The 26,261-nt window shown below is 55.1% G+C and overlaps 3 protein-coding genes across 30 annotated transcripts in view; 1 reads left to right on the plus strand and 2 right to left on the minus strand.

Moving 5' to 3' along the window:
• Positions 1–267: 267 nt before the first annotated feature.
• ZSWIM8 (zinc finger SWIM-type containing 8) lies at positions 268–14,270 on the plus strand. Of its 4 annotated transcripts, none has more exons than XM_019953733.2 (26): positions 268–783; positions 2,931–3,084; positions 3,329–3,423; positions 3,594–3,766; positions 3,943–4,050; positions 4,166–4,247; positions 4,366–4,486; positions 4,886–5,087; positions 5,237–5,412; positions 5,779–6,772; positions 7,504–7,635; positions 7,765–7,944; positions 8,046–8,229; positions 8,436–8,534; positions 9,053–9,177; positions 9,596–9,836; positions 9,935–10,093; positions 10,195–10,423; positions 10,602–10,891; positions 11,048–11,271; positions 11,789–12,274; positions 12,518–12,701; positions 12,800–12,976; positions 13,139–13,258; positions 13,513–13,691; positions 13,792–14,270. In XM_019953733.2, exons 1-26 carry the CDS (start codon positions 576–578, stop codon positions 13,993–13,995), a joined length of 5,526 nt encoding a protein of 1,841 aa, XP_019809292.1. In that variant the 5' UTR covers positions 268–575; the 3' UTR covers positions 13,996–14,270. The 4 variants fall into 4 exon arrangements, with proteins under 4 accessions (XP_019809292.1, XP_070638116.1, XP_019809294.1 ...); XM_070782015.1 differs by having other exon boundaries at positions 13,581–13,691; XM_019953735.2 differs by having other exon boundaries at positions 12,518–12,677; positions 13,581–13,691.
• Positions 14,271–14,389: 119 nt separating this feature from the next.
• NDST2 (N-deacetylase and N-sulfotransferase 2) lies at positions 14,390–22,939 on the minus strand. 4 transcript variants are annotated; one of them, XM_019953736.2, is made up of 16 exons: positions 22,608–22,936; positions 21,861–21,958; positions 20,437–20,476; positions 19,024–20,356; positions 18,736–18,823; positions 18,282–18,436; positions 17,910–18,095; positions 17,517–17,645; positions 17,205–17,387; positions 17,022–17,118; positions 16,265–16,388; positions 15,962–16,136; positions 15,611–15,781; positions 15,401–15,510; positions 15,101–15,203; positions 14,390–14,993 (listed from the first exon to the last, which is right to left on the minus strand). In XM_019953736.2, the coding sequence occupies exons 4-16, from the start codon at positions 20,026–20,028 to the stop codon at positions 14,868–14,870; spliced, it is 2,652 nt and encodes an 883-aa protein (XP_019809295.1). In that variant the 5' UTR covers positions 20,029–20,356; positions 20,437–20,476; positions 21,861–21,958; positions 22,608–22,936; the 3' UTR covers positions 14,390–14,867. The 4 variants fall into 4 exon arrangements, with proteins under 4 accessions (XP_019809295.1, XP_070638119.1, XP_019809296.1 ...); XM_070782018.1 differs by having other exon boundaries at positions 15,438–15,510; positions 20,437–21,958; positions 22,608–22,939; XM_019953737.2 differs by lacking the exon at positions 21,861–21,958.
• A 407-nt stretch (positions 22,940–23,346) lies between these two features.
• CAMK2G (calcium/calmodulin dependent protein kinase II gamma) overlaps positions 23,347–26,261 on the minus strand; it is a 55,374-nt gene continuing 52,459 nt past the window's right edge. For all 22 annotated transcript variants that reach the window (XR_011564642.1, XM_070782020.1, XM_070782025.1 and 19 more), the window contains 2 exons: positions 25,870–26,114; positions 23,347–25,379 (listed from right to left, as the gene is read on the minus strand). Coding sequence is in view for 21 of the 22 variants with exons in the window: in XM_070782020.1 (XP_070638121.1) it covers positions 25,882–26,114 (233 nt within the window). In the remaining variant the exon portion in view is untranslated. The remainder of the gene's footprint in view (positions 25,380–25,869; positions 26,115–26,261) is intronic.

Genomic DNA, 26,261 nt, shown 5'->3' on the forward strand with positions numbered 1-26,261 from the left:
GTTCCTGTGTTTGTCTCTTGACAGCCTACAATTCCCGACATGCGTGGCGGCTGTTTATTCCTTGGGAGTGTTACGGGCGCCGACTTATTGCTGGGATCTACAGTCATTTCGTATACTTTTGGGGGGTTGGCTTTCTCTTAACGGTACTGGGGGTGAGCTCCAGAAAGAAAATAAAAGTAGCATTTAAACGGCTCCCTTCTGTCCGCGCGCACCGGGTCGTGTTCCTGGGCGCGTGAGGGCGGAAGTGGTGGTGGCCGGCGCGGCCGGAAGTTCAGATCAGCTGATGGGGGAGGCGGCGCCGCAGCCTCTAAGAGGCCCCGGCTGCCGAGCGCTTCGTCCGGGCCCTGAGTCTCCGAGTCTGGCTGCGATCCCTGTTCACACCTAGCAGTTGGGCAAGGCCCCGTCCCATATCTCTCCCAGGCCTGAGATCCTCGTCCGGCACGGCCGCCCTGAGCGCCCCGGCCACCCCCAGCCCCGGCTCGCCCCTCAGGCCCCGGGCGTCCCCACAGTCCCCGGCCGGCGGCCCAGGCCCCGGATCCGCGGGGGGGGACCCGGCTCCAGGGGGTGCGGGCCCCATGGAGCTGATGTTCGCCGAGTGGGAGGACGGAGAGCGCTTCTCTTTCGAGGATTCGGACCGCTTTGAGGAGGATTCGCTCTGTTCCTTCATCTCTGAGGCTGAGAGCCTCTGCCAGAACTGGCGGGGATGGCGCAAACAGTCAGCGGGGCCCAATTCCCCCACTGGCGGCGGTGGCGGAGGTGGCAGTGGCGGTACCAGAATGCGAGGTGAGAGAGTGGGCTGGCCGTGCTCCGGCCTTTCTCTAGAGCTGTCCCTAACCGGGAGCTGTCCCGGACGGGGAGCTGTCCCAAGCTTAGAACGGACTTCAGGACTCGCTTTTCCTGTCTTCCTGGGGCTGCCTTCTCCACACCTGCGTGTGTGTGTGTGTGCGCGCGCGCTTTTCCGGTCTTCCTGGGGCTGTCTTCTCCACACCTGCGTGTGTGTGTGTGTGTTGGAGTGATGACTGGGGAATCCTGAGTTGGATAGGATTAACAACAGAAAGTAGATCTTTTGTCGTTCGTTGGCCTTAGAGATGGGGTAAAAGGGAATTCCCACTTTGACCTGGGAGTACTTATCCAGTTCAGCCTGAGGCAGGGCAGAGAATAGAAATGAATATGAGTAGGGGGCCGATTGTGAAGAAGTGACCACTTGAGGTGTCACCCCATTGCAAAGTGCACTTGGAGCTGCTTTTCAAGGTGATGATCTCTCATCCCAGCTGCACCAAGAAGGGATTCCATCCAGAGGAAAGTGGAGGTGAACTGGCTGGTGAGAGCAGATGTCACATAGGTTTAGATCAGAGGCTTGGTTCCTGGCCGAATTGAATACCAGTCAGAAACCATGGCTGGGACCAATGTATTAAAACCTTAGATTTCCGTCACCTGGAGCCTGGGGAGGAGTGTAGATACTTGTTTCCAGAGTCTCATGAAACATTGTTTTCACTTGAGTTTCTTCCATCCTTGGGTCTTTCAGTGAGTTAACTGATTAATGCTGTGAAGGATTTGTTTTTATTAAAGAGGATGGAAGAGGAGAGTCGTGATAGCAGAAGTCCTGCAGGCTCAGGACTCAGGACATTCTTTCTTTGCCTTCCTCAAGGCACAGTTTTTTCCTGGGCTTCATTGGAAGTGGACTTTTTTCACCAGTTGAGGGGTTTAATTTGTGATTCTACTGTGGACATTCTAAGGTCCTGTTTTTCAAACTGTCCTGCAGAGATTTCCAGCACTCCTTAGGGAAAGAGAGTAACTTACATGTGTCACCACTTAGAAGTGATAATATTTATCTTCACTTAGATACCATATGCCCTGTACACACACACACACACACCCACACACGCACGTGCACGGCGGCAGTTTCGCTGTGGGTCTTCTGTGGCCGCTCTGCTTCTTTCATATTTGCATGTGTGGGTAGTCTTGGGGCTTAGAGCTCCCTCATTCAGGGAAATAACTGAAGATGGTGAAGATTTTTAACATAAGTCAACTATACTCCAGTTTTAAAAAAAAGTTTTCAACATATTGGTATCTTCTTGAACAGGTTAAAATCTAGGAAAACACGTCATTTCCACCCCTTCCCAACCCGACCCTTTTTCGGTCACTGACTGGAAGAACCAAAGGAAACTAACTTATTTAGAAAAGTTCCTTTCAGCTCCATCATTTTCTAATATGTGTTTTAATCCATCAGTTTGGTGAAATATGCAATTTTTTGTATCTTTTTGATTAAAACAATGTGTTATACTTTGAATGGTAACTACATTCAACTCCAGGTGATTCCAGGAGCAGCAGTCAGATTACCTTAGGATAACCTAACCCCCTTCCCAATCCCCCACTCCAGGGCATTTGTTGTGGAAAGCCAGGGTTCAAGTGCCAAAGAAAGGGCAGACTCGCTTGCTTCCGGAGGCTCCTCTCTTAAACTCTTCTGGGTTCTAGACTGCCTTTCCTCCTTAGGTGGAGGCACGGAGTCATTTAGAGAAGAAGGATAGTTAAAAAAAAAAGCAATTAGAGAAGAGAATGACTGTGAGATATATTAATAGTGCAATATGAATCTAAAGTGCCAGGTGTATGGCAAACTAGATGCCAAGCCAAGTGAGACTCCTTACTTTCAGGGACCCTGGAACACACCTGTTTGGCCAGGAGTTTCTGGGACATCCCAGGCATCTTCCAGTAGGCTGTTGCCCGGGGTTTGTTTAGCTCCCTTTCCTCAGATAGAGTCTTAAGGATTAATGTATCCTGACAGAGGGGGTCCCTTGGTTTTTCATCCAGATGTCCTCCTTTCATAGTGAAAGTGGGGGACCCCAAGATGTAGACTGGCATTGGTGCTGAATAATCATGGCCCTTTGCATTGCCCTTCCTCTTTCTCCTCACCTTGACCTTTGTTTCCGTAGATGGACTGGTGATCCCACTGGTGGAGCTGTCAGCAAAGCAGGTGGCATTTCATATCCCATTTGAAGTGGTGGAGAAAGTTTACCCCCCAGTGCCTGAGCAGCTACAACTGCGCATTGCTTTTTGGAGCTTCCCTGAAAATGAAGAGGATATTCGGTGAGTCTAAAGGCCTGACGGTGGAGGGGTGGGGCCCTGAAGTTGCGCCTGTGTGCCAGGCTTCCCAAGGAGCAGAGGAGATGCTGTGCTTGGGGCTGTGGTAAAAAGACAGCAGGGGCAGGGAGTACCTGGGACTTTCCCCAAGAAGGTGTAACACTGGGGAGAGTGCCCAGGGCAGGGCAGTCTCTGACAGGGTCTGTAGGGTATTTGATACACATGGCCATGTCCTCTTCTTCACTCACAGACTCTATTCCTGCCTGGCCAACGGCAGTGCAGATGAGTTCCAGCGAGGGGATCAGCTGTTCCGCATGAGGGCTGTGAAGGACCCTCTGCAGATAGGTATGGGTCCTGTCCTGCCTTGTGGTACTTCTGGCTCCTCCCTTTCCCTGTGTTAAGAATTCAGGAACTACTGCAAGAAGCTGGAGCAGGTTGTCTAAATGACCACAGGTTCAAACGCAGATGCCTGCGTCTTGGCGGCCCTCCCTGGCCATACCCACGTTTCTTCCCAGGGTTCCACCTGAGTGCTACAGTGGTGCCGCCTCAGATGGTCCCCCCCAAAGGAGCCTACAACGTGGCTGTGATGTTTGACCGCTGCCGAGTCACTTCCTGCAGCTGCACCTGTGGTGCTGGGGCCAAATGGTGCACCCATGTCGTGGCCCTCTGCCTCTTCCGCATCCACAACGTGAGGCCCTCCCCATTTATCCTGGCCCTATCCTCCACTCCATCCCCTCCTTCTCTGCTGCATCCCTGGCCACAGTGTGAACCCCTTTGCCTCCTGGACTCTGCCTCTCTGTCCCCAGCTCCGGTGTCGGCAAGTCTTTCCTCAGATTGTTTGACTTCTCTCGGTGCTCCCTTCAGGCTTCTGCAGTCTGCCTGCGGGCCCCCGTGTCAGAGTCCCTGTCTCGGCTGCAGAGGGACCAACTGCAAAAATTTGCTCAGTACCTCATCAGTGAGCTCCCACAGCAGGTGAGGGAGGTTGGCACGCCCTTCTCCAACCAGCTCTAGGGCTGCGTATCAGCCTTCCTGTGAGGCCCTGGCCTCCTCAGGTCACTTCTGCCTTTGTGTCCCTTTCTCTGGTCAGATCCTCCCCACAGCCCAACGTCTCCTGGATGAACTCCTCTCCTCCCAGTCAACAGCCATCAATACAGTGTGTGGAGCCCCGGGTGAGTGTGGTGAGGAAGAAGGGTAGCAGGAAGCAAGCAAGCTGGGGATGCAGAGCGCCACTTACCAAGGCAGATCCAAGCCCCTGCCTCCAGGTGACTGACTGCTTGTTACCCCCAGACCCCACAGCAGGGCCCTCCGCCTCCGATCAGAGTACGTGGTATTTGGACGAGTCGACGCTCACCGACAACATCAAGAAGACACTGCACAAGTTCTGCGGCCCCTCCCCTGTGGTGTTCAGGTAAACTGGGTCTCTTCGTGCCGTGTCTGTGGTGGAAGGGGCACTTCCTCCAGGCTGTGGACAGGTCGTTTGTTTCGTCAGGGCCCGCCTCCCCCACCTCCATTCCCTGTGTCGGTTCCCTGCCTGGTGCAGAGGAGACGTTACTTGTGCAATCAGTGGGTGGTGAGAATTTTAAGTAGTCACAGAGTGGTCTGTCCTCAGGTAGAGCATGCGTTACTTTTCTTCCTTTCAGCAACTGGGAAACTGAGGCAGAGAGCGATTAAGAATTTTTGTCAGGGTCATACTTTTCCCCTGTACTTTGTGTTTTGAACCCTTTTGTGTCAAAGTCGTGTTGCTCTTTCACCTGCTTTATTCAGCCCCATCTTAGGGTCATCATTTTCCACTCTGCGACTTTCACAGTGATGTGAACTCCATGTATCTGTCTTCCACGGAGCCTCCGGCCGCCGCCGAATGGGCATGTCTGCTGCGCCCTCTGAGGGGCCGTGAGCCAGAGGGCGTCTGGAACTTGCTTAGCATCGTGCGGGAGATGTTCAAGCGAAGGGACAGTAATGCTGCCCCCTTGTTGGAAATCCTCACTGACCAGTGCCTCACCTATGAGCAGGTAGTTCTCCCAGAGCCAGGTAACCCCATGCTGGTTCATCCTCTCCCTTTCTCAGCCGCACCCCCTTCTTGCTGACAGGGACACTGGAGCGGGCTACTCTGTCTTTCTCTGACTTAGTAGGTTCATCTCAGAGCCCTCTTTGTTTCCAGATAACAGGCTGGTGGTACAGCGTGCGCACCTCAGCCTCTCACAGCAGCGCCAGTGGGCACACAGGCCGGAGCAATGGGCAGTCCGAGGTGGCGGCCCATGCCTGCGCCAGCATGTGTGATGAGATGGTCACGTTGTGGAGACTGGCCGTGCTGGACCCCGCACTCAGCCCCCAGCGGTGAGTCTCCCCCAAGGCTCACCACGGTCCGGAGGCAGCCCAGCCCTGGATGACCCAGCCTTCATCTCCTCATGCACACACACTTACCACTCTTCTAGTCCTGGGGAGATGGGAGGTGCTGAGCATTAGGTTTCCAGTGATTTATGAGTCCTTTTCCTGGAAGGCCCTTCCGTAAGTAGCCCACTCTCCCAAATCCCTGAGTGTTCAAGTGATGTCTGTGGGGCTGGCTCAAGAAGTGCTTCCCAGGGTCCTTCCCTGTAACCCACTTTTGGGGTTCGTCATCGCCCCCTCTGCACCCCTCCCTCCTTGGTACAGAGTGTAGCCGCCCACACCTCCCAGCAGCGTGCCCCCTCTTTGTTCCCCCAGCCGCCGGGAACTGTGTGTGCAGCTGCGCCAGTGGCAGCTGAAGGTGATTGAGAACGTGAAGCGGGGACAGCACAAGAAGACCCTGGAGCGGCTCTTCCCTGGCTTCCGGCCGGCGGTGGAGGCCTGCTACTTCAACTGGGAAGAGGCCTACCCACTGCCCGGTGTCACCTACAGCGCCACTGACCGGAAGCTGGCCCTGTGCTGGGCCCGAGCCCTGCCCCCTCGGCCAGGCGCCTCACGCAATGGGGGCCTGGAAGAATCCCGGGAGCGGCCCCGGCCTCTTCCTGCCGAGCCAGCTGTGCGGCCCAAGGAGCCGGGGGCCAAACGCAAGGGATTGGGTGAGGGTGTCCCTGCGTCACAGCGGGGTCCCCGCCGCCTCTCGGCTGAGGGGGGAGATAAGGCACTGCATAAGATGGGTCCAGGTGGGGGCAAAGCCAAAACGCTGGGTGGGGCTGGCTGTGGGGGCAAGGGCTCAGTGGGCAGCGGGAGCAAGCGCCGGCTGAGCAGTGAGGACAGCTCCCTGGAGCCGGATCTGGCTGAGATGAGCCTGGACGACAGCAGCCTGGCCCTGGGTGCAGAGGCCAGCACCTTCGGTGGATTCCCTGAGAGCCCGCCACCTTGCCCCCACCCTGGTGGCTCGCGAGGCCCTTCTACCTTCCTTCCTGAACCTCCAGATACTTACGAAGAAGATGGTGGCGTGTACTTCTCAGAAGGGCCTGAGCCTCCCACAGCCTCTGCTGGCCCCCCTGGCCTGTTGCCCAGGGAGCTCTGTACCCGGGACGACCTCCCTTCCACAGATGAGAGTGGCAATGGACTCCCTAAAACCAAAGAGGCAGCCCCTGTGGTTGGCGAGGAGGATGACGACTACCAGGCATACTATCTGAATGCCCAGGACGGGGCTGGGGGCGAGGAAGAGAAGGCCGAGGGTGGGGCTGGGGAGGAGCACGACCTGTTTGCTGGACTGAAGCCGCTGGAGCAGGAGAGCCGCATGGAGGTGAGGGGACTTGGACAGGACTCGGAGGGTGCCCCATGGCCATAGCTGGGAGAGGTACCATCAGCCTCTGGGAGTTAGAGGACTGTTGTGCGATGGTTAGAATCCTGTAGCAGGCTCCTCACTGGCCTCGCTGCCTACAGTCCATTCTCTTCTCTGTCTGCTGATTTTCCTAGAATGTTTGGTTGTGTCATTCTGCTACTTTAACTCTTCAGTGGTTTCCCACCGCCCTTAGGGTGGAAATGAAGGTCCTCGGCATGGCCTGCAAGGCTCCACTTGTGATCTTTGCCTGCCTCTCCAGCTTCATCTAGCTACTGTTGTACTATACTCAGTTGAGCCATTCCCATATCTTGCCATACTCTCCTATATCCGTACTTGTGCATGGATCGGTCTGTCTGGACTGTTTTTCCCTCATCTGGTTAGCCCCTGTTCCTTCTTCATGCCTCAGAGATCTTAGAGATCCCATCCTTTGGAAGGTCTTCTCTGAGACTGCCCCAGGTCCCAGCGAGGCATCCCCCCATCTGCTCCCCTCTGGACCTTTCCCAGTAGTGGCTGGCTGCACACCTGTGTATGTGTCTGTGTCTCTAACTGGCTGTGAGTTTCTGGTGGGACTGGCACAGGGCCCAGTGGATAGTCGGTGTTCACGGGAGATGTGCTGCCTGAGTGAGTGTGGTGTCCTGCCCCTTGGGAGCATTAGGGCTTCAACACGTCTGGTGCCCATGTCCTTTATCCAGATATTGTTTGCCTGTGCTGAGGCCTTGCATGCGCATGGCTACAGCAGTGAGGCCTCCCGCCTCACCGTGGAACTTGCCCAGGACCTGCTAGCCAACCCACCTGACCTCAAGGTAGAGCCGCCCCCTGCCAAGGTGAGACCCCTTACCCTTCCCTCTGCATCACCCCCAACCCTCCCCCACACCCCCAGGTGAGAGTCTCCTTCTTCTTCCACCAAGGTGAGTCAGACTCATCTGCCTGCCTCCTTGTGCTTCCCTCACTAGGGCAAGAAGAATAAGGTATCTACAAGCCGCCAGACCTGGGTGGCTACGAACACACTGACCAAGGCAGCTTTCCTATTGACAGTGCTAAGTGAGCGTCCAGAGCACCACAACCTGGCCTTCCGAGTGGGCATGTTTGCCTTGGAGCTCCAGCGGCCCCCAGCTTCTACCAAGGCCTTGGAGGTCAGAGGTTCTCTCTGGACCATGTGCTGCCATCTCCTTAGAGCCTTGCACCTTGATGTCCATCAGGTATTAGCGGTCTGAGCTCCTCCCTGTGCCCTCAGGTGAAGCTGGCCTATCAGGAGTCTGAGGTGGCCACTCTGCTCAAGAAGATCCCTCTGGGTCCAAGTGAGATGAGTACGGTGCGCTGCCGGGCAGAGGAGCTTCGTGAGGGGACGCTCTGTGATTATCGGCCAGTTTTGCCTCTCATGTTGGCCAGTTTCATCTTTGATGTGCTCTGTGCTCCAGGTATGATGCCTGACTCAACAGAAAGTGGGGAACTGGGGCAGGGTAGCTTTCTCTAAAGAGAAACCAAGAGCCCCAAGGCTTTGAGCTCCCTTTAAGACACATCGGACAGCTTCTTAGAAGGATCTAGAATGATGAACATCTTGGGTTTCTTCCCTTTTATTCTGTCCCATGTTACTTCTATGTAACTTACCCCAACTTTTATCCAGTGGTTTCTCCCACGGGTTCCCGACCCCCAAGTCGCAACTGGAACAACGAGATGCCCGGGGATGAGGAGCTGGGATTTGAAGCAGCAGTTGCTGCCTTGGGTGAGTCTGTCAGTGTCTTGAGCCCATGTGTGAGCTAAGCCTGGCCCAGGTCTTGAAGGGCGTTGAGACATGGGCCCTCTGTGGAAAGGGGAAAGCTAGCGTAAGATGTAGGGCCTACAAGACTGTCAAGAATTTAGGGCAAAAACGTGTGCTATGAACATTGGGTGTTACAAGGACAGCAAAATCGAACTCTAGGGTAAAGCTCTAGGAAGGGGATAGAGTGTGGGATGTGTTAAAGGATCCGTTAAGTTCCAGGTAGGTGGACAAAACACTGAATGAAGACACAGGGGCAGTTAAGTCTTCGTGAGAGTGAGGAGCCCAGCTTCCCTGAAGTGATGGATGTATCAGGACAGTAGAGGGGCCAAACTATGAAAGTCTCAGATAGCAGACCAGTTTAGGCAGTGGGCACCTTCCACAGGGAATACAGTTGAACCCCTTACTTCACACGCTGGTGGCTGGGAGCCCTGTCCTGGGAGTTCTGGCCACTCACAACCCCCTGGGCACCTCTTTTCTCACAGGCATGAAGACAACAGTAAGTGAGGCAGAGCACCCACTGCTGTGTGAAGGCACACGCCGGGAGAAGGGCGACCTTGCCCTGGCCCTGATGATCACTTACAAAGACGACCAGGCCAGACTCAAGAAGGTGAGGGGCTGCGGCACTGGGGTTAACAGGCAAAGAGAGCACATTTTACTTTTCTTGGGGTTTCCAGTATGATGAGAAAGGGCTATTCTTTAAGGAGATAACGGGGGAATCTTGGAACACCTCGTCAGGAACATGAGAGACCATTGGTTCTTATAGGAATGCTTGGGCTTGAGGTGGAAGAAGAGAAGAGGGCATAAAGTCGTTCATTCATTTCAATATTTATTGAATATGAATATACTCAGTCCTGTGGTCAGTGTTACAGGGCATACCAAGACATGTAAGCCAGCCCCTCTCTTCTAGAAGGTTCTCCTGTGGAGGAAAGCCTACCTGAGGAGGAAGTTTTAAGCTGCTACAAGGAGAAAGAAAAGTTAATAGAAGACAGGAGATAAAGGTCCTCCTGTCACCGCTTCTCTTTCAGATCTTAGACAAACTCTTGGACCGAGAGAGCCAGACGCATAAACCACAGACACTGAGTTCATTCTATTCATCCAGCCGCCCGGCCACAGCCAGCCAGAGGTCTCCTTCAAAGCATGGGGGCCCATCTGCCCCAGGGGCCCTGCAGCCTCTGACCTCAGGCTCTGCAGGGCCTGCTCAGCCAGGGAGTGTGGCAGGGGCTGGGCCAGGCCCCACTGAGGGCTTCACAGAGAAGAATGTGCCTGGTGAGGTGGGGGCACTGGGCAGGGGGGATGAATGGTCTGGAGCCATGTTGGGGTCCCCTTTCCCAGGCTCATCCCGGTGTCCTATTTTCCCGATGTAGAGAGTTCCCCACATTCCCCCTGTGAGGGTCTTCCACCTGAAGCAGCTCTGACCCCAAGGCCAGAGGGGAAGGTCCCCAGCCGCCTGGCACTTGGCAGCCGTGGAGGCTACAACGGACGGGGCTGGGGCTCACCAGGGCGGCCTAAGAAGAAGCACACAGGTACGACAACCCATGGGATGACGTGGAGGGAAGGATATTCCTAAAGGTTGGAGTCTGACTTCTGGAGCACATTTCTGAGACTGACTTGTCTTGTGGGTTAGGCATGGCCAGCATTGACAGCAGTGCCCCTGAAACAACGTCGGATAGCTCCCCAACATTAAGCAGGAGGCCACTGAGAGGGGGCTGGGCCCCTACCTCCTGGGGTCGAGGACAGGACAGTGACAGCATCAGCAGCTCTTCCTCAGACTCCCTTGGCTCCTCGTCCTCCAGTGGAAGTCGCCGGGCCAGTGCCAGTGGAGGGGCCCGGGCGAAGACTGTTGAAGTTGGCAGGTCAGTGGGAAGAAATAAATACCCTTCTCTTCTGCCCTGGCCCACCCCGAGAGCCACATCCCTAGGGTAATGCAACCAGTCCCCCTCAGTGTCCTCACTTCCCTGGTTTTTTCCAGCCTCCCTGGACACCCATTTCAGAGAAACCCCAATCCCGGTCCCTACCCCATTGCCCCTTCAGGTACAAGGGCCGCCGTCCCGAGAGTCATGCCCCCCATGTACCCAATCAGCCGTCAGAGGCAGCTGCACACTTCTACTTCGAGCTGGCGAAGACAGTGCTGATCAAGGCAGGGGGCAACAGCAGCACTTCCATTTTCACACACCCATCTTCCTCAGGGGGCCACCAGGGTCCTCACCGCAACCTGCACCTTTGCGCCTTTGAGATCGGGCTTTATGCCCTTGGCCTGCACAACTTTGTTTCTCCCAACTGGCTCTCACGTACTTACTCTTCCCACGTTTCCTGGATTACAGGTAAGTCTAGTATCTTTTGATTTGGGTATGGGAAGGGAATTAATGCATGGTGGTAAGAGCCTTATCCTTGTAGTTACTGACCCGATAGGAGAGATACCATTCCCATTCCCACTGCCTGTGTTAACCACATTCTGTTCTTCTCTCCTTTTCCTGAAGGCCAGGCAATGGAGATTGGCAGTGCAGCCCTGACTATACTGGTAGAATGCTGGGATGGGCACCTGACGCCCCCTGAGGTTGCGTCCCTGGCTGACAGGGCATCACGGGCACGAGACTCCAACATGGTGAGGGCAGCGGCGGAACTCGCCCTAAGCTGCCTGCCTCATGCCCATGCGTTGAACCCCAATGAGATCCAGCGGGCCCTGGTGCAGTGCAAGGAGCAGGTATTTCTAGAGGCCATTGGGGACCTGCTTTGGGACATCTGGGCAGGAAGGTTGGGCATGGGAAAAACTGATGGCCCAGGTCTTGATTTCACAATCCTGGCATTCATGAACTATGCGATTGGTCCTCTCATGGTGACAGTTGACATAGTAACGTGCTTTAACATCCATTACATCCTTTACAACTCTAAGGATGGGACTGTTCCTATACCAGAGAGATTATCACTGGGGGTGGAGTCCTTGGGGAAGGCCTGAGGGAGATGATGAACTTGGCTGGGAGTAGCTACATTAGGTTAGAACTGGGACTGCAACTTGGGTCTTGACTTCTGCTGGTCAACAGAGATTTGTTCATTGTCTGTGTGAAGCATTCACTGCTCTGACACTGACTCTGAACATTGGCTCTGACCTTGGCTGCCTCCCCAGAACCAGCCAACTCTGAAGAAGACATCAGCATTTGTCATCTAAAACTGTCCCTGAGTAAAGCCCTTCATCCTTAACCCTCTTTGCCCCTCCCTTTCAGGATAACCTGATGTTGGAGAAGGCCTGCATGGCAGTGGAAGAGGCGGCTAAGGGTGGGGGCGTATACCCCGAAGTGTTGTTTGAGGTTGCTCACCAGTGGTTCTGGCTATATGAGCAAACAGCAGGTGGCTCATCCACAGCCCGTGAAGGGGCTACAAGCTGTAGTGCCAGTGGGATCAGGGCAGCTGGGGAGGCTGGGCGGGGGCTGCCTGAGGGCAGGGGGGGCCCAGGGACTGAGCCGGTTACAGTGGCGGCGGCAGCAGTGACAGCAGCCACAGTGGTGCCAGTCATCTCGGTGGGGTCCAGTTTATATCCAGGTCCAGGACTGGGGCATGGTCATTCCCCTGGCCTGCACCCCTACACTGCTCTACAGCCCCACCTGCCCTGCAGCCCTCAATACCTCACCCACCCAGCTCACCCCGCCCACCCCATGCCTCATATGCCCCGGCCTGCCGTCTTCCCAGTGGCCAGCTCTGCATACCCGCAGGTGAGACCAGTGTTCTTCTGGGAGGCTGGGCATGTCGGGGAGCTCACTGGGGGTTCACGGGTTGGAGGAGGGCACTCCGGGAGGATGATGGGGCTGTCCCAGAGTCCTGGTGAGGGGGTTGAGAGTCAGGGGACCAGCCCCACTACGCTAAGAAATGCAGGGATGCCCAGGCCTGGGATGAACGGGAAAGAGCTCCATCCTAACGCAATTTGGTTATCTTCCTTTTCTTCTCCCCACCTCTAGGGTGTGCATCCTGCATTCCTAGGGGCTCAGTACCCTTACTCGGTGACTCCCCCCTCACTTGCTGCCACTGCTGTGTCTTTCCCCGTCCCTTCCATGGCACCCATCACAGTACATCCCTACCACACAGAGCCAGGGCTCCCACTGCCCACCAGTGTGGCCTGTGAGTTGTGGGGACAGGGAACAGGTGAATGGAGGGGTGGCACGCTGGGCAGGGGAGGTGGGGAGGGAATCGGTCCCCCTTTGGGCTCTGAGTTCCTTACATGGCCTTCATCCTACCCTCAGTGAGCAGTGTCCATCCAGCTTCCACGTTTCCAGCCATCCAGGGTGCCTCACTGCCTGCCCTGACCACACAGCCCAGCCCTCTGGTGAGCGGGGGTTTTCCACCACCCGAGGAGGAGACCCACAGCCAGCCTGTCAACCCGCACAGCCTACACCACCTGCATGCTGCCTACCGCGTCGGTGAGAGGACGTCCCTTTCTGCACCCTGACCAGCAGTGCCAGAGGCTCTTCAGTGGCCCTTCCCCACCCGATCTCTTAGTTTGTTTACTGGGGGACTGGGTGATAGGCTGAGGTAAGGGGTAGGGGATGGACCCTCTCCATGGTCCCACCTTTTTCTCCCAGGAATGCTGGCACTGGAGATGCTGGGTCGCCGGGCACACAACGATCACCCCAACAACTTCTCTCGCTCCCCTCCCTACACTGATGATGTCAAATGGTTGCTGGGGCTGGCGGCAAAGCTGGGTAACACCTCCCCTCCCCAGGACCATTGTCCGCCCTCACCTGCTTCCCCAACCTTCCTATCCCAGACCTCCTTCCTAGCTCTTGCTCAGAGTTGAGGCCTTGGTCGGGTATGTGTGCGTGCGCGGGGGGCGGGGGGTGACCTCAGCTCCTGGGGTGGAGGGAGGCTCTCTGCCAGGCCAGAGCTGAGAGAGTAAAGCTGGGTCCCTAGGGCAGAGGTGGCCACCCCCGTCTCATGCCCCTCCCCTGCCCCCCAGGAGTGAACTACGTGCACCAGTTCTGTGTGGGGGCAGCCAAGGGGGTGCTGAGCCCGTTTGTGCTGCAGGAGATCGTCATGGAGACGCTGCAGCGGCTGAGCCCTGCTCACGCCCACAACCACCTGCGTGCCCCGGCCTTCCACCAGCTGGTGCAGCGCTGCCAGCAGGCATACATGCAGGTGACCACCTGGGCAGTACGGAGCAGGGTGAAACACTTGGGCAGGCAGGGGGAGGGGCCTGATCCTGTGCTCAGTGGCTGATCCTCCTCACCCCGTCCAGTACATCCACCACCGCCTGATTCACCTGACCCCTGCCGACTACGACGACTTTGTGAATGCCATCCGCAGCGCTCGCAGCGCCTTCTGCCTGACACCCATGGGTATGATGCAGTTCAACGACATCCTGCAGAATCTCAAGCGCAGCAAACAGACCAAGGAGCTGTGGCAGCGGGTCTCACTCGAGATGACCACCTTCTCCCCCTGAGTCTGACCCCCATAGGGCCCTATACGGGGACACAGGCCTGTGGCTATGGGGGCCCCTCACCAAGGGGTAATGAGTCTTGGCTGGACAGATCATCCCCACTCAGTTCCCCAGTAGCCCAGACTGGCAGCTGCTCTTGGGCTGTAGCTTGGGGCCAAGATGCCTCAGACCCTAGGAGCCTAGGGTTGGGGGAGACAGCCCTGTCTGGGAGCGGGCATTGGGTGGCCTCTGGTATTTATTTGGCATTTATAAATATATAAACTTTTTTTACTCTCGTCTGCCTGGGCCTTTCCCTTCTTTCCCTCCATGTGTGGATGAACCTTGAACTAGGGCAGAGGAAAAGTTGGATACTTCCTTTATTCTAGGTTTCTCCCACTCCAGCGAGGCACACAAAACAGAAAAATAAGAACGTTTATTAAAGTCATTTCTAGCCCACAGCTGGGGCTCATACTCAGCTCTACGAGCCATCGTCCGACCTCATCCCCATTCAATGTGAATGACATTAGGGAGGCCGGGCCACAGGTAGATCCCATTGATCCCACGGTAAGGGGTCCCTCCCATAGCCAGTATAGGTAGATACACTGCTGGGGATGAAGAGGGAAAGCACTGGATTAATACATTCCTCTACCCTCTGCCTGGACCCTCTCATTCCCTCCACCTTCCAAGACCATGGGCCAAAGGTGCCTAGTACCATCTTGCAGGGTATCAAGGGAATCCCCTTTATTACACCCCAAAACTATGGGAAAGGGATGCCCTACCCTTCTCAGCCATCCCAGGCCTGAAGGCCACTGAGGTAGAAGGGGGAGGGACTGCCCTGCTCTGGGCTTGCCCCTTAGGGAAGCAGGGGGCTTTTGCTGGTACAAGAGGCTGATACATCAGCCCGAACTGGAATGCTGCAGTTCTTCTCGAAGCCATGAGGGCACTGGCTGTCCAAGCCGGCTCAGCAGCTTTGACAGCTCCAAATTGTGGTTCCGGAAAAAATCCGTAAGGAAAAGGCGGGACTAACAGGAGAAAAAATGAAGTCAGAGGAGTAAGAATAGTAAGGAGTGGACAGGATCAGATAGCTCTTAGACGTGGAGAGGGAAACCCTGTCCCTGGTTTTCCTTACCTCAGCGTCCATATCTGGGTACTTCCGACCTTTGCTCTTTCCTAGACAACGAGTCTTGCCACCTTCAAGTCCCTGGCACCAGAATCCCTTATCTTCATCGAACCTGCTCAACAGGAAAAGGCCATAAAACAGAAAAGAAATCCAGGCCCCACAAATGAACACTACTACCTCTCCCAGCCCACAGGGACACATGCCTCTCCTTGCAAGACAGGGTAAATTCATTTCTCTTCCAAACAGACATGGTCAACCTGCGTCCCCATTTCCCCCAGAGTCATCCTCCCCTGGGTCATGCTCTCCCACCTGAGGGTCCGTGTGTAGTTCAGAAAGGGTGTGATACCCAGGAACTTCTGGATGCTCTCCATTGAGGCAGCTGGGTTGGTACGCAGCTCTTGCCCATCCACAATCAGCAACTAAAGGGACAGGGATGTGGTTCCCTCTATATTCCTTAGAAGCCACTGGGCTGACAGGAAAAGGAAGGGGACCCCCGTGAGGGCTACTGGGGAACTGTACCTGTCCAGAGGGGAAGTAAGTCAGCCAGCGTTGTAAGTGAGTGGAATAGTAGCCGGGGACAAGACAACGGTTTTGTAGGGAGCGAAGTGCTGGAGGGGCCTGGGAGGAGGCTGAAATCACCTGGTAGAAGGTATAGTTCAGAGCAACTGGGTCTCCATGTGCTCGCTGATGCTGAAGGACAAGGGATAGGAAGGGAAGGAATCGGTGACCTGACAATTACTCTGCCTTTCCTCTTGGTCTGGTGGACAGACCCCTCCCCAAGGTGCTAGCTTCCTTTCCCGACCCTCACTCCTTCCTGTCTCTCCAGTGGTCACCACTTCTTTTCTAATGTGTCCCTAGCTTCAGACTCACCTGGTACCAGGAGTATGCCCTGTCAGCAGGGTTGGTGAGCACAGTGATGATCTTGGCTCGTGGCAGGAGGGCAGCTCCCCGCCGTGGTACAACCTCTGAGTCAAAGTACGTGGCACTTTTTTCAAATAGGAAATCAGTGCTGGCATTGGAAGGGACAGGGAAGAAATCCATGTACCTAGGAAGTAGTAGAGAGGAGAGGAAGACAATTTGCATAGAGAAGGGGCCAGATGCCCGTGCTGGTAGAAGCAGGATGGGGGAGGTTTAAGAGGAAAGGAATGTTCTGAGAAGCATCCCAGGTCTCACCAGTCAATGCCCTTGTGGTAATTAGGGCCGTTGAAGAACTGAATCTCCTCAAAGGTGCTGGGGCTAGGAAAACTGCTAGTCACAGCTGGATGCAGGCTCAGGAAGAAGTGAATAGCTGTGGTCCCTAAATGGGAGAGAAAGTCCAGGCCATGGTGGAAGAGAATCCAGCTCAACAACATCAGCTTGAAAGAGGTCAGAAAACAATCACTCTGGGTAGTAAAACACCCTTTAGCCAAACTACAGCGAGAAAAGAAAAGCTAGAGAGAGGTCCAGGGAAGGGTTAAAATGGTTCTCCGCCTTGACTGTGCATCGGAATCACTTGTGGATCTTTAAAAAAACAATGACAACAAAAAAAGACATAATTCTGATATACAACCAGGTTAAGAATCACTCAAGGGGACTTCCCTGGTGGTCCAGTGGTTAAGAATCTGCCTGACAATGCAGGGGACACCGGTTTGATTCTTGGCTGGGGAAGATCCCGTATGTTGTGGAGCAACTAAACCTGCTCGCCACGCATTCTAGAGACTGTGCTCCACAACAAGCCACAACGAGAAGACCACACACCACACTGGACAGCAGTCCCTGCTCACGTGCCGCAACTAGAGAAAGCCCGCACAGCCACGAAGACCCAGCACAGCCGAAACGAGAGTCACTCAAGGGACTGATTAATGAGGGGTGGTATGAGAAGGAAATTCTTTGGCCAGAGAGTTCTCTGGATTTAAGGCAAGGCAACAGAACTTGGCTAAGGATGATTCACCTGTCTTCTGGGGTCCCACAATGAGGAACTTGGGGAGCCGATCACAGGTTTTCTCCTTGGACCAGATATCTTTGTGCCTCTTGTCGTCACAGGGATTCTGAAGGGGAGGCCAATAATCAGATAATCTTTTCCTCAACAGCCACCCCCATCATGTCTCTAGGTCAGCCTGAGCTCCACCTCTACCTGCCAAAGGGGGCTTCGCTCTTGAGGGAAGAGGTCAAAGTACTTTCGTGCAAGAGGGACAGGAGGAAGGGTCTGTAGGCGCAGCCTCGTCCAGCACTGGAGAAAGCGCACCAGGCTCTCAAAGGTGTACAGGCCCAGCCGATCATTTCCATAATTAGACAGATGAGTCATAAAGATGCTGATCTGAAAGGGGGTGCCTGCATGTCAGATTTGGAGAGCCTACCCCACTTCAAAAGCGGGCTTGGTGAGCAAAAGTCTCAGCCTGCAAACACCGGCTGTCCCATCTTCTAGCCCTTCCTCTCAGCACCTTACCGGATTAAGCAGCACTGTCAGAAAGAGTTCTCCACCTCGGATGCTCCGGTCGAGTTCACGAGAGCCTCCTGGATACTCATTATAGAAGATTGTGTGAGTGAAGAGACCACATGTCTGCCGCGGCAGCACCTGAAAGAAAAAAAAGAAAAAACAGGGAGAGATGAGATTGGAAGGTAGAATGACAACTAGATGAAGGACAGAAGATTTGAGGCACTTTAGGATTCCTTGGGTTTATAGAGGACAGCTTGAAGTTACAGCAATAAAGCTCTTGCTCTATGCATTATGACTTTTCACCCCTCTACCCCCTATTATTATGGACGAGCTTGGATAATGCAGGTTGGAGGCTGGCCGATTGTGGGAGTTTGATTGAGGTTTGTACTGGGAGTCCCTCACCATAATGCCATTGTGAATGAAGCCACGGCGGTAGCGGGCAGGGCGGAGGTGGGGGTACTCCTCAGTGCTGGTCACCTGGATGCCCCACACAGATTTCCAGGCTTCATAGAGCTGTGTGTGGATGGGGTACACGCCGGAGTGGTGGGGGGCCACAGCATACCCCAGATCCGTGGGAATCCCATGTTCCTGGGAATGGGGCATAGACTCTCACCAGGACCTGGTGAGGTTTGGGGAGTAGAGGGTAAAGGGGGTGGGGATGCCTCTACAGAAAGAAAATAGGAAAGGACAAGGAAAGGGTACTCCGCTAGGGAAAGGTTGAAAAGGAAGCATTAGCTTTGGGGAAAAGTATGGGGAAGAGATCCAAGGTCTCACCAGAGCAAACTGTTTGTTGAGCCTCATCTGGTCAGCCAGCACGGAGCGATTGTGGAACAGATGTGGCTGCATGTGGCTCCACATGTGGGGGAACCACCAGAACTCTCGGCGGTGCTTCAGCAGCATGTCGTCCCCAGCATCCTCCTCCTCTGTCCCTATGACCACACACTGACCACTGACCACAGCCAGTTAGGCCCCGGTCCTCCTTCGTTCTGTACCAACATGAACCGCTTTCCATCCTTGGGACAACATGGCTGACCTCTGCCCACCTAGGACTATTCTCCCTATTGCCAACCTGCCCTCCAGCCACCCATGCTAACTGAAATTCCCAGCCACCACTAGCTCCTCATAGCATTCTGACCCCAAACCTTGCCCCCTTTCTCCAACCTGTCTGCCCACGATGGACAGATCAAACTAAGACTGATATGCTGAAGGAACAGGCGAACGAGCTCACCAGTATGATAGAACTTGCCCGAGAAGCCCAAGTTGAAGGTGAAGTTGGGGACTAAGGTCCTGAGTTTGTTCTGCGTGGTCAACAGGGCCTGGGAAGAGTAGCAGGAACATGAGAAATCAGGAGAGAGCAATCTAAGGAGAAAATTGAGAAGTCGCATTCTTCTTGCCTGTAAAAGGGCAGGGAGCATTACCTATGACAAGCTTAGAATCAAGGGAGGGAGTCTGAAAGGACAGAGCCTGAAACAGCTTCTAAGGAAAGAAATTGGAGTCAGGAAAAAGAAAGACTGACCTCAACATCAGCCACCTTCATGCGGGTACCTTCCTTGCCCACAAAGATGTCATCGATGTCTACCAAGATGTAACGGTCAAGGTCCAAGCAGAGGCGCTTGCCAGTGAGGTATGCAACGGCATCGACGAAAACTAGTTTGTGGAGCCAGAAGGAGAGGCCGTGACCAAACAGCACCCGCTGGATGCCATCGTGAAGCCCCAGGTCCTGCACCACAGTGGGAAGCCGGGCCCGGCGAGGCACTGGTCCTGGCACAGGGGGCTCAGCCAGCCGAAGGCTGGCAAGAAGCACTGGTTCATAGGTGCTGTGGTTGGATTGGAAGATGGTCCAGTCATCACCGGGTAGTGGCCCAGGCTCCAGGCGGCTGGGACGTGTGAGATGTAGGAGTGGAGCTGTAGGATTCACTTGGTAGTCCCGAAGCCCCAAGTTTGAATGGAGAAAAAGGGGAAAGCCCTTGAGCTGGGCACTCAGTAGGCTGTGCTCATGGGCTCGGAAAAAGCCAATGATGCCTACACCGTACTCCACACAGTACCGGTCTAGCAGTTCCCGACTCCAGGCATCCAGGTTGACGTACTTGAGCAGGTTCTCATAAATGACCAAGACATACCGGCCCCGGGTATGATCCGTCAGTGTGGGCATGTCCCCTCGGCCAGGTGCCAGCTCAGTGCTGTAACGAAAACGGCTAGACTCCAAGATGGCCACGATCTCCTGCCCCAGCTGCGAGTATGCACTCTCCACAAACACAAGGACCACGGGTTCAGTTCGCGCTGTCTCTGGAGGCCTGGGGGGCCGGGGTGGGACTGGAGGCCGAACCGGGCCAGGACCACCCGCTGCGCCACTGCTGCAGTCTCCCAAGGGGAGGGGCAACGGTTCCTTGGCCTTGGGGCTGGTGGATACGTAGTAAGCCAAGAAGCCCATGGAGCCCAGACTGAAAGCAATCAGCAGCAGTATGAGGCGGTGCAGTTCCAGCTGCCGAGCTGGGCGTACCACCTTCCACAGCTTGAGCATGGCGGGGAGGTGAGGCAGGGATGGGGACCACCTCAGGGGATGGGAGGTAGGAGTTCTATAGGCTGAGGCTCTCCGGGAGGGTAGAAGGATATGAAAAGAGGGGAAAGGGATTCCCGCAGGGTCAGCTCCCTGCGAAGGCGGAAACAAGTCCCCTTAGTATAGGGTAGAGGAGGTAGAAAGGGCAACAGGGGGCAATTGGACAGAGTTCATTGGTCTCAGGTCACCATGGCCCACTGGCCCATGCCTTCAGGATGCAAGTCTAGTCAGGCTCCACCTTTGGTCCGGTCTGAGCTTGTCACATCAGATGTCAGACAGAGTTCCTCACAACCTGTAAGAGAAACTGGTGCATTACTTCTCTCCTTCAAACTGTCATTAATCCATCCCCCCCATTCACCCCATCTCTCTTACCTCCTGCTCACAGGATGGTCTGTTCTCCAAGAACAAGCTCCTGTAGAAGAACAACACAATCTGAGTCTCATACCTTAGCTTCACAGCCTGTTCCCTTTCTTAGAATGCTGTCTAAATTCTCCTCCCTGAACTAAGTTCAGAACTGAAGCAGTATATCCAAGGTCTGGAAGAGAACAAGTCTCCCATCAGTAAGAGGCCAAATAGCCCAGGAGGCTGAAAATGAACCTGCTCTGAAAGGAGTTCCCAGCCTGTGACTGAGCAGTTGGTCAGCCAGTAGGGGTTCTGGTCTTCCTGTGAAGAAGGGAAGGAAAGCCCCAGAAGTCCCATGTTCCAACGAAATATCAGATAAGAGGAAACTCATGTGCCTGTTAATCTCCCTCATCTATCAAACCCAACATCTCAGGCTAACAGCACTAACGAACTTGCAGTTCAGTGGACACTATGATAGGGGAATTCAAGAGGAAAGACAAATGGTGCTAGCTAATCATTCTATTACCTTCCAAGCCCAGAACCTGAGGATTCTCTTCCCCACTCCTTGTGAAAAATTACTCACCCCTGCTCTTTACCTCACCTGTGCCAATGTCAGGAGGGGTGATAAAAATGCAGCCCCAGAGTAGGCCATATCACTGGCACCTAAGACAAGCTAGAGAGGTGAAACCAGAGTCTGTCTCCCTACCCACTCTGCTTCTCCTTCCTAACCTAGCCTGGATGGTACTACATTCTCATCACTAAACAGCTCAGAAGGGTCCTGAGCCAGCCGAGACAGACATGAAGGATTGAGTCCTATTACAGAAACAGAGCAAGCTTGAGTAGGGCTGGGTGGCAGAGAGCAACAGGAGCTTAAGTAGTATCCAATCAATAACAGAGAAAGGAGAAAGTACCATCGGAGAATAGTTGTAAAGAGCTCTACATTTCAGAGACTTTCTTAAGAAGACCAACTAGAAGCTTTACTGTCACTCTCCCCATCTTAATCATTTCCAGTAAGGCCAGTGGCTGACAATTTCTACCACTCACTCCCCACACATACACATTTTGGGGTGATTACGCAGAGATAGGGGTCCTTCAGAATTGAGAAAGACAGTTTAAGAACAGTTCAGCTTTGGCTTGAGTAAAACTAACTGGCATGAAAAGAGAGCTGGGAAAGGATCAAAATGGTGATGGGAAGGGGTGAATCCTAAGAGGAAACTTTTTGCAGTAAACACAGTAATGAGAAGAAATCACTGTACAATGGGGGAAGTAGATACTGGGGGGTGATCACTCATAATGTTAAGGATAATAGTTAACATTTACTGGGGGCTTATCTTTGCCAGACATTCTTCCAAGAGCTTTCTCTATATTTAATGCTCACACCAGTCCTAAGAGGTAAGTAATATCCCCGTTTTACATATGAGTAATTTGAGGTCCAGAGAAGCTTAGTAACTTGCCCAGGATCACACAGCTCAGTCAATGGAGGAATTGGGATTCAAAGTCAGGCCTGTCAAGCTCCAGCCCTGCTCTTAACCACTGCATTTTAGCTTCGGACCTAGAAGAAGCACCAATATTCAGAGAAGGGGTGATGAGAAAGTCCTGGGGGAGGGCGCGAGGTGGGACGATAAATACCGAAGCTGGACCACGGCCGGGGAGGGGTTGTTGAATGTGTGCGCAACAGCGGGAGAAGAGCAACTGAGGTGGGGGCTGAGGAAGGCGGGGGTGTGGGCCCCGCGCTGGGAGACCAGCAGTGCAGATGCCGCGGGAGGAGGGGGACCGAGCAGCGACAGGAGCGTGGGGCGCTGGCATCTGGGGTCATGGACGGAGGGCCCAGCTAGGGGGAACGTGGGTTCACAGGTGGGTATGGAGAGAGGAGGGCGTGAAGCATTCAAGGGGAAAGAAGGGGCTAGGGGCGCGCGGAGGAGAGTCTGCGGTGACATCGGGGCGGGCGTCGGGCTGGAAGAGCCCCGAGGCGAGGAGGCACCCGGGGCAAAGGGGACCAGCCAAGAGGAATGAGGCCACGACCAGGGCGGCCTGCGGAAGGGACAGGGGGAGGGGAGCGCGGGCCGCCCCGAGGGGCCGCCGGGGACGCCCCTGCGGGCGGTTTCGGTGACCACACTGAGGGAAATCTGTGAAGGGAGAGCTTGCGGGGACCGTGGGCGGGGGCCACACTCCGAGCGGGGGTCTCCTCAAGGGCGGCTCACCCGGCGGACTGGGCGGCGTCCCCGCTGTCCCCGGGCTCCGCCACGTCCCGGGGCTGCCCGGCTTCCCTGCTCTCGGGGCCTCGGGCCGCGTCGCGGCTGCTCCGCCATCTCCGAGCGAACGTTCTGCCGCAGCCGGGCCCAACCACCGCTCCCACCAGGGGGAGGCGGCGCGCTGCCGCTCGCGGCCCCGCTCGGGTTCCCGCCGCCTCTGGGCCTGCCAGCCGCGCGGCCGAGGCGCCGGGCTGCTGAACGGTGCTCCCCAGCGCTCGGCTGAGCCGCGACCTCAGAGACAGCCGGCTCCGCGCGCCCCCGGGAGAGGCGCCCCCCTCCTTCCCGCGCGGTGGCACAGCCTGGCGAGCGTCGGCGGCGCGGCTCCCGAGGCCGGGGCGGGACGAGGGTGCGGGATCTTCCACTCGGCCCGGCGGAGGGGGAGCCGGGCCGGCACACTGAGGGGCTGCGGGGGAGGGGGCGGGGCGGCCCTAGACGGGGGCGGGGCCCGGAGGCGGGGCGAGCCTCGGAGCTCACCTCCGAAGAGCGCAAATTCTCCCCAACCCCAATCCCAAACTCGCCTCAGCAATCCAGTGGGGTGATTGGAGGCCGATTAGTTTAGGAGGAAGTTTTATTCTAAAACGGGTCCAAAAGGAGTGGGAGAAGGTCCAGTTCTCCACCAGAAGCCTTGTAACCCAGGCTGTTAAATCTAAACCTCTGGGCATAAGCCTCCCACAGCAGTAACACAATGGACTGTTTAAAGGTTATTTTATTAAATATCTTCAGTTCAAGGTTTCATTGTAACAAAGCTATGAAGGGTCTACCAACATTCAGAACAAACACTATTTTTAAATTATTTCTATGTCATCATGCAAAAATTCTGCATCAAATGCCTTCCATTTCCTGTTTAAAAGGTGGTGGTGGTGTTGTTTTTTAATAGTCTATTGTCTATAGATGCTGACATTAGCCCCAGAAGAGGAGTAAGAATGCTAAGAAGTGGGGCTGGAGCAGCCATATGAAGCTATGGGTCTTAATGAACTCTAAGACCATTTGTCTTCAAGCCAGCAAAACCAAACCCTGTGGTGAAGGTGTCTGCGTGCTGGTACTGCAGGCTGCAGGGCGGGAGACGGCTGGGACCCGGGGGCTGGGGCATGCAGGAGGTGCTCGGAGGAGCCTGGCTAAATCCAAGCACCAGCACCCGTGAGTATGCTCTCTTCTCAGCTGGCTCCAAGGTAAACCTGTAGCTTTGCCTCTTCTCCCAGCTCCTGTGCCTCCTTAAGGCAGTCCAGGGAGCTGGGGTCTACCCATCTCTCCCCCAATAGTGCAGACATTTGTGCAGACAGACCTGCACAGTTGTTTGGGGGGAAACCAAAGCCATGACCAATTGCTCCTCCATTATCATCTCTGCTATCTGCTTAGAGTATACATTCTTCCCTCCTGGAATGGAACTCCTTGAGCACAGAGAGGGACAACGAAGGTAGGAGCCTTGGCTCTGGATATCTCTTTTGGGTACATGCAGGTGAGACGGGGGTGATGCCCATGCAGATTGTCCAGCAGTAAGTCTATACTTCAGTTGGTCAGTAAAGAAGTCTCTTTATAGAGGATACCTCTTCTTGCCAGAGTAGTCAAGTCAGTCTCAAAGACAGGAAAAGAGATTGGCGTGCAGCAAGGGAAGAGTAAGAAGGGAGGCAGCCCTGAGGGCAGCCCGAATGCATAGAAACAACCATCAACTCAATCCCGCTGCCTCACTCCTCCCATCCCACAGGGGCACTTGGCAGAGGGCCCAGGCCCAGATGAGAGTCAACACAGGGACCACCACCGAGAGAAGGCAAGACAAAGATGGTCCAAGTCAGCACGGAAACAGAGCTGCCAAAGCTGGCAGGGGGAGCCCAGACCAAGGCCTGGCTCTCTCTTTGCTAAGTTATAAGAAAACAAACACAAAGCAAAGCGGCAACCCCTCCCACTTCCCAGCTGCTAGGATTGGGCCTCAAGATCAGAGCCCACGTGCATTGTGCATCCTATAGAAATGGATGAGTAAGTGAGTGCATGTCAGACTAACACGAGGTTTCTCATCAGCTTCGGAGCAGACACGCTTCTGCAGCACCAATTCTCTTCCCTTCTACGCTAAATGGTAGAGTACAGCAACGTCCGGGCCCTGCTTCTCAGTCCTGAGGCCACTGCTTCTCAGCTGCCTCCACGGCAGGCTGGGAGCTCCACATTCTCTCCCAAGAAGGTCTGTTGGCCACGGTGTTCTCATAAGCCTCGTTCTAGGCGCGTATACAAATTCTGAAGAAGTCCATTCCGAGACCTGGGGCAGGCAGGCCATCTCAGAGGCTGCAGTCACATCACACAGCCCCCAGAGCTCTGTCAGAGTTCTTGCCTGGTCCCGAGTCCATGGAGGCCAGAGGCCGAGCTCACCTCTTCAGGGCTGGTGGGTGAGCCCACTGCTTGTGCCAGGATGGGCATCACACAGACTCCTGCCTTCTTGCCAGCCCAAGGGCTGTCGATGGTTTTAAAACACATCATGGTATGGATCCCACTTTTTTTTAACAATCTTTTTTTTTTTTCTTTTTTTTCCCCTTAAATGTAAAAAACACCTCGGTACAGCAGAGACAGACACGAAGGGCGGGCGGGAGGGCTGCATGCAGGGGCGTGCATTGGCTGCTGCCGCTTTGTAATTTAATTGTTTTAAACCTCAAACGAACAGGACTGCCGCTGTCACTCAGGCCCTCCAGAGCCACTGGCTGCGAAGGTTTGACCTCCGGCTGGGATCTCCTCATGCCCCTGTCAAACAGGACAGACGTGGTAACAGGACAGAGGACAGTACGCACACAGGAGTTCCAGAGACTTAAACACAATTATACACGTGGTCAACTCTGCCTGAGAAGGTGGAGGATGAGGGGGGAAGCTAGTATTTAAACAGAACATCGCCTCCCATTTGCTGAGCACTTACTGACTGCTTTACCTACAAGGACCTTATTTAAATCTCACAACAAAGGAGGCAGGCACAGCTCGCTCCTTCCCTCTTTTTAACAGCTGAGGCAAATGAGGCTTAGGGAGGGGAAGTAACCTGTTCAAGGTCACCCAATGTAGTGTCATGGAGCCAGACCCAAGTCTGTCTGACTTGAGAGCATAACTTATTGCAACCACCACACTGCCGGCCTTCACTGCGCTCCTGGGACGGCCCGAATGTCCTCCCCCAAGGCCACCTCTCAGCCCCTTCCTCCTCCTCTGACCCCACGTGTCCCAGCCCCCCGCGCCCCACCAGGTGCACCTGTGGCTGAGCTCACTGCAGCGGTGCGGCAGGGGCCCCTGAGCAGTGATAGTGGACATTGAGCCACTTGCCATCCCGGCGATGCCAGACCCGGGTCTCCTCCGACTGGCTGGTGCGAGGCCGACCCTGCCCATCGATGTACTGGGTGAGGCGGATGTAGGCAATGCAAGCCGCGTCCTCTCCGATCACGTGGACGTGTGGGTTCAGGATGGTGGTGTGGATGGGCTTGCTGTTCTTGGACAGGACTGTAGTGGGCAGGGCGGGGTGAGGTAGGTAGGAGGGCGTCAGGCCTGGGGACGGGCATTTTCCTCCCAGCCTGCACTTCCCAAGTCTCACCCTCTCTCCAGTAACCATTCTGGGAGTCGCCAAGTTCCCCCATACACTCTCCAGAG

This window comes from Bos indicus, chromosome 28 (assembly GCF_029378745.1).
Source record: "Bos indicus isolate NIAB-ARS_2022 breed Sahiwal x Tharparkar chromosome 28, NIAB-ARS_B.indTharparkar_mat_pri_1.0, whole genome shotgun sequence".
Classification (NCBI taxonomy): domain Eukaryota; kingdom Metazoa; phylum Chordata; class Mammalia; order Artiodactyla; family Bovidae; genus Bos; species Bos indicus.

What these genes read in the sequence shown, in the direction of transcription:
- ZSWIM8 (XM_070782015.1), top strand. Translation starts at nt 576, where the DNA reads ATGGAGCTGATGTTCGCCGAGTGGGAGGACGGAGAGCGCTTCTCTTTC. An exon ending in ACCAGGCCAGACTCAAGAAG is followed by an intron (nt 9,178 to 9,595) that starts GTGAGGGGCTGC and finishes CTTCTCTTTCAG; the next exon opens with ATCTTAGACAAACTCTTGGA. An exon ending in CCAGCTCTGCATACCCGCAG is followed by an intron (nt 12,275 to 12,517) that starts GTGAGACCAGTG and finishes CCCCACCTCTAG; the next exon opens with GGTGTGCATCCTGCATTCCT.
- NDST2 (XM_019953737.2), bottom strand. Translation starts at nt 20,028, where the DNA reads ATGCTCAAGCTGTGGAAGGTGGTACGCCCAGCTCGGCAGCTGGAACTG. An exon ending in TCATTCACAATGGCATTATG is followed by an intron (nt 17,646 to 17,909) that starts GTGAGGGACTCC and finishes TTTTTCTTTCAG; the next exon opens with GTGCTGCCGCGGCAGACATG. An exon ending in GGGCATACTCCTGGTACCAG is followed by an intron (nt 15,782 to 15,961) that starts GTGAGTCTGAAG and finishes CTTGTCCTTCAG; the next exon opens with CATCAGCGAGCACATGGAGA.